We start from the raw sequence: 6,000 nt of genomic DNA, 5'->3' as shown, positions 1-6,000 counted from the left end.
TAAAACCTAATGCAAAACATTCTAAATCTTTTGAAATGATTATAACATTTTGTTTCAAAACATTCTAAATCTTTTAGTATTAATTCTTTCTGTCATAGGCTCACGGTAACTCTACTCTCCTTTCTTGTCGCCTACGCTTCTCTTTCTCTTGGGCCATTAAAAGTGACAATTGCAAATACACGATGGTCTTTATTGCGCCAGGCTCTTACAATTTCAGATGCGATTAAGTATCCACGAATACAATAATCATAGTCTTGTTCTAAACAAGTAGTCATAGTTTTCAACTTTTCATCTAAGACAATAAAAGAGTCAAAAACTCAAATCAGAAAATTGAAAGTAATCTCAAAATCTCAAGTCTCTAATAAACGTGTTCTATGAATAAAGAATAGAACGTTCAGATTTAAAACTTCAGTTGTTTTGTGTATAAACAAAATGAGTTTTAAGGCAAATACAAAGAACATAAAGTGGAGAAAGCAAAACCTTAAAGACCAAGGCAAAACCCACACATATCATATTCAAATCAGATCTCCCATTTCTTGAGCTCCATACCATCAGGAGGAGTGCTCTCGATCTTCTTAGCTCCAACCTCTTTCCAGTCTGTTGAGAGCACTGTCCCATTAGATTCCACAAATGATTTGCTCATGGCACGCCTCATATCCTCATCCGCATTTGAATATATCTCACGGAAGAACTTGTTCAAAGCCGCGTCTCCTTCCAGCTTCTCATCCTTCTCCTGCTTCTTCACTTCAGCTTCAAGCTTGTCCCAGTCTTTCACCTTCTTGGAAGAAGGATAAGCCGGTCTCACTGAAACCTCTGCACCAAAATTACAAATGTCAAGAGACTGTGATTCAAACTTCAAACCAAAGAAGAAGAATGTAGAAAGTAGAAAAACCTGTTGAGACATTAGGCTTTGGCAAGACCTTTGGCCCTTTGCCGTGTTCAAGAGAGGCCCATGTGATGATCTCTGCCTTTGCGAGACGGATCTCAATCTTGGTTGACATTACTTCATATTTGCACTTCTCTGGTACTATCTGAATAAAATAAACAAAAGGTCAATACAATGTTTTTCAACTCAGAACATTCATTTCATTCTATGAATAATCAATTACCTTTCCGAACAGTCTCGGTTGGAGATGATAAGCTTCTTCTCCAGGAACATCAATCACAACACTCAGCTGCAAAACCACAGAACAATTTAAAACAAAAGCGTTTATCATGGAGGTGTGTTATTAGAATGCAGTATGCTTACAATCTGTTCACCAAAGTCGATATTAACATTCTGCTTCTGTATCCCTTTTGCGAAAACGGTTACCACAACTTCTTCTGGCTTTTGATAGTATTCATGTCTGTTGAGAACTCAAGAGTATGAGATTATTTAACGATTATTATTAGAAAATAGCATTATAGTTTTAATAAAGGAAACTACCTGAACTTTGGTTTGGCTGGTTCTGCAGGCACAGGGGTCTGATCAACTTTTACTGGTGATTGAACCAAATCTTTCTCTTCTTCTAATCATTGCAAAAAAAATACAATCAATCATAGCTCGTTAACATAACCAATCAGACAACAACGAGCAACAAACCATACATACCTGTGATTCGAAGATCGCATTCATCTATCAACTTCTTGAATTTGGATTCACTTGGTGCGATGGAGGCACCCTTTTCAAGAGCTGTTTTTGCAGTTCTATATTCTTCAAGCTTCATACAAGCAGTTCTACAGTCACAAAAGGATTTAGATATCAACATTAAACGTCACTTAGAAACCTATAACACAAGACAACCACAACAACACACAAGATGAAATAGCAAAGACATACCCTTTTCTCAAGTAAGCTTTGGTCAATGATGGATCCAACTCAATAGCTTTCTTCGCATCTGCCACAGCTTCTGCTCATCAAGAACACAATCCAGAGTCAGAACCAATGAATCAGAAACATATATGCATCAAACTGATACAAAGTCTCTTCACTAGAAAAAGAGCTGTGAGTCTACCACCAAATCAAACACTAAACCAAACCTTTAATTCACACAGAATCAGACAAAACCAAACTAAGAAACCTAAAGACATGAAAACCCATTAACCCCAAAAAGACAAAGTTCTCTACTTTATGTTCTCCTCTAACAAAAGCATCGTTTTTTTTTCTTATTACAAGAACCCATTAACCCCAAAAAGACAAAGTTCTCTCCTTTATGTTCTCCTTGTAACTAAAGTCTCGTTTTTTTTATCACAGAACTAAGAAGTTACCAGTGAAGTTTTGGAGTTTGATGTAAGCCTGAGCACGATCAGCGAAGAAGTCAGCGCAATTGGGATCCAAGTCAATGGCTTTGGAGTACAAATCAACAGCAACATCGAAGTCGTCGTCTACGAACGCCTCTTTAGCCTGAGCTGCAAGTTCCTTAGCCATATCGATTGGGAGAGAAGAAGAAGAAGATTCGAATGAAGTAGAGGCAAAGGTTTTGTCTTGTTCCCACTAAAGGACCAGAAGAGTATTTAAAGAGAAGAGATCCAATTCTAGATTGTTCCTTCGATTAGTTGTTAGGAATGTTCACAGGATATAATACCAAAAAAATAAGGAAAAAGCAAATAAATATTTTCTCTTTTTTTCCACGATTTCTCCTTCTTGTAATTTTTAAGATAAATAAAAGCAAATTCCCAAAAAACAATACATGGAGATATACATCTATACTCTTTGAATTATATATATAGATTCCGAGAAAATAAATAAATATTGAATAATTAATTTTGTTTAGAGAAATTTACACAACAGTAACATATTGAAGATCACAACTTTTTTTTTGTTTTACAAATTCAAAGAAACTAATGAGTATTTAGAGTATTGTAAGAAGGAAATTACGATTTAAAAACCTGTAGCTATGGTTTCATTACTCTGAAATTTTGAATGAGACGTGCTATTTATTTTTCGGATTTATAGTAAAATCTCGATTAAAACATTTTGTTCAAGTTTCTAATTAAATTTTTTTTTTTTGAATGAATGTTAAATTTATTCATCAAAAAAGCCTTACTACATCAAGTGTGTCCTTTTTTAAGTATGAAACTTCAAACTCTACTAATATCCCCCCAAATTGAAGAAACTTTTTCTATCTATACCATGTCCCCATATTAAAGAACTTCATCTATTTACATTCTAGTTAGAAACCAATATTGCATCAGCTTCTCCATCCCTTTTTGCCTTATCGGTCTCATCAACGAAATCTTATTACGAATACCCTTCTCTATCATCCTTTTGATCACTGGTAGAGGCAGAAGTTTATCCCCATGCATGATCTTGTTCCTCTCTCGCCAAATAGCATATAAAACTGCTTGGAATGCATATCTTATGCAGAAGAGAGACATCCTTTCTCTTTTCTCATCCATTAGAATAGCCAGCACTTCAGACCAGACGACTGTGAATGAATCTCGTAATATACCCTTAGCTATATACTCCCATATCTGAGCAGAATAATCACATTCAAAGAACAGATGGCTCCTTGTTTCCATAGCATTTTTACAGAGCACACAGGTAGAGTCTCCATTGCTCCATCTCGAAACCCTGTCTAACGTCGACATCATGTCTCTTACAGACAACCACGCCATAAATGCAAACTTCGGGGTTGCCTGAGAAAACCAAACTCCCCTGGCCCAAGAGCATTGTGCCTTACTTTCCCTGAGCATTAACCAAGTTTCACTAGTAGAGAATCTCTGTTTGAACCCTGATTTTCCTTTCCAAAGACTAACATCCTTACTCTCTTGATTAAGTTTCCCTCCAATGATGACCAACTCCTCCTCAACTTCAGTAAGGACTCCTATACGATGTCTACATCTCCTTCTATGTAATACCGCATCCTCCAAAGTCGCATCTCGATAAACTCCCAAATCAATAATGCCTCTCGACCCAAACATATCAAAGAGAACACCCTTATCCGACCATTTATCGAACCAGAAGGATATATGTCTTCCATTACCCACCTCTTTCTTATGAAACAACTTTGCAACTTCTCTAAGCTTCAGCATTTTCCGCAACATCCACGATCCCTTCTGAGATTTTATACTCACTTCCCAAAAACTCTTACCCTTCAGCAAATTCTCAGTGATCCATTTACCCCACAACGAGTCTCCAGCTAACATTCTCCATATCAACTTAAGCCCAAATACTTTATTAACCTCCTTAAGATCTCGCAATCCCAGACCTCCTTCACTCTTCAATCTACAAACATCTCTCCACGCTACTTTGGCACTCGACGACTTAAGAACCGGCCCTGTCCAGAGAAATGCTGCACATAACCTCTCCACCTCCTTAATACAAGCACTAGGCAGACGAAAGACTGCTATCCAGAAGTTTACAAGACTCAACAAAACTGATCTTATCAATTGCAATCTACCAGCATAAGACAAGAATCTACTTGTCCAATAACTCACTCTGCTCCTGATACTTTCCAGCAAAGGTAAATAATCTTGTGAGCTCATTGCTTTGGTCAGAAGAGGAAGACCCAAATACCTCACCGGAAGTTCACCCTCAGCCAAAGGAAAATTAGTTAAGATACTCCTTTTCTCAGCCTCCGGAACTCCTGCCATATAGATAGTTGACTTCTCTAGACTTATCTTTAACCCTGCCCACTTTTCAAACTCTTCAAAGACCGAAAGAGCACCCTCTATAGACTTTTTTGAACCTTCCACAAACACCATTAAATCATCTGCAAAACAGAGATGAGTAATAGCGAGCTTCTTACAACCCGGATGAAGTTTGAACTTCTTTTCCACCACTGCTCTATCCATCTTCAAAGATAACACATTCATACAGAGGACAAACAAATACGGGGACAAAGAACATCCCTGCCTAAGACCCCTAGAACTTTGGAAATAGCCAGCAAGATCGCCATTGACTTGCACAGAAAAAGATGGGCTTGTGATACAAAGTTCAATCCAATGAACAAATCTCACGGGGAAACCCAACACCCTCAAGCTCTTCAGAACCAACTCCCATTGCACCGAGTCAAATGCTTTGGCAATATCAATCTTCATCACGCACCTCGGAGAGACTCCATCTTTATGATAACCCTTAACAAGCTCAGAAGCAAGCAATACATTTTCCATGAGAAGCCTCCCCTGAATGAAAGCAGACTGAGTTTCAGAGATAATTCTCGGGAGCAACATCTTCAGCCTGTTAGCCACTATCTTCGATACTACCTTATAGAGAACGTTACAGCAAGCAATAGGGCGGTAATCTTTCATCTCCATCGAATCAACTCTTTTTGGAACTAACGCGAGAATAGTCGAATTGACTCCCTTTGGCAAGAATCCAAACCTGAATACTGATTGTATCGCAACCACAAAATCCTGAGATATAACTGACCAGGCTGTCTTGAAAAATTCACACGGGTAGCCATCTGGACCTGGTGACTTGTTGTTTGGCATAGCAAATAGGACTTTTCGAATTTCCTCTTCAGTAACTTCAGCTTCAAGCAACCTACAATCTTCAGAAGAGCATCGAAACTTCAGCAAATCCTGTAATTCCACTTCATAAACACCTTTATAGCTCTCTGGTTTATGATTAAGAAATTCTGAAAAAAACCTCTCAGCCTCTTGCTTGATCTCAGAATGTATATTCACCACTCTCCCATCTGAACATCTTATCTCCCTAATCACATTCTGAGCCTGCCTAGTTTTTATTGCTCGGTAAAACGTCTTGTTGTTCCTGTCACCACAATCTAACCAATGGAGCTTCGCTTTCTGCTTTAAATATTCTTCTTCCAAACTAGCCACATGTAACCATTGACCATAAGCTTCAGCCTCCTCTTTGACTGCTGAATCACACGGGTTAATAAGTTTCTAATTAATTACTTTTCACGCTTTCATTAAGTTAAAGTAAATCAATTTTTACACAATAGTTACAATTCTTTTCATAACAGAAATTACTTATAAAAATATGAACGAAGCAGACAAACAAAAGCAGCAATTTGATTGATATTTGAGTCCTATGATTTGAGGAACTGTTTTCCT

The 6,000-nt window shown here is 37.7% G+C and overlaps 1 protein-coding gene across 1 annotated transcript; it reads right to left on the bottom strand.

Moving 5' to 3' along the window:
- Positions 1-337: 337 nt before the first annotated feature.
- LOC103861407 (protein SGT1 homolog A) lies at positions 338-2,536 on the bottom strand. Its single transcript, XM_009139113.3, has 8 exons — positions 2,248-2,536; positions 1,820-1,889; positions 1,592-1,716; positions 1,427-1,508; positions 1,250-1,346; positions 1,110-1,175; positions 893-1,031; positions 338-813 (listed from the first exon to the last, which is right to left on the bottom strand). The coding sequence occupies exons 1-8, from the start codon at positions 2,405-2,407 to the stop codon at positions 521-523; spliced, it is 1,032 nt and encodes a 343-aa protein (XP_009137361.1). The 5' UTR covers positions 2,408-2,536; the 3' UTR covers positions 338-520.
- Between the last annotated feature and the right edge of the window lie 3,464 nt (positions 2,537-6,000).

The sequence above is a fragment of the Brassica rapa genome, chromosome A03, assembly GCF_000309985.2.
Source record: "Brassica rapa cultivar Chiifu-401-42 chromosome A03, CAAS_Brap_v3.01, whole genome shotgun sequence".
Taxonomy (NCBI): domain Eukaryota; kingdom Viridiplantae; phylum Streptophyta; class Magnoliopsida; order Brassicales; family Brassicaceae; genus Brassica; species Brassica rapa.
The sequence above is the reverse complement of the archived record's forward strand: the minus strand, read 5'-3'. Positions and strand labels throughout refer to the sequence as shown.

Excerpts from the sequence above, each read along its gene's own strand:
- LOC103861407 (XM_009139113.3), bottom strand. The coding sequence starts at position 2,407 with ATGGCTAAGGAACTTGCAGCTCAGGCTAAAGAGGCGTTCGTAGACGAC. Across the intron at positions 1,717-1,819 it reads AAAGCTTACTTGAGAAAAGG|AACTGCTTGTATGAAGCTTG; the intron begins GTATGTCTTTGC and ends TTGTGACTGTAG. Across the intron at positions 1,032-1,109 it reads AACCGAGACTGTTCGGAAAG|ATAGTACCAGAGAAGTGCAA; the intron begins GTAATTGATTAT and ends TATTTTATTCAG.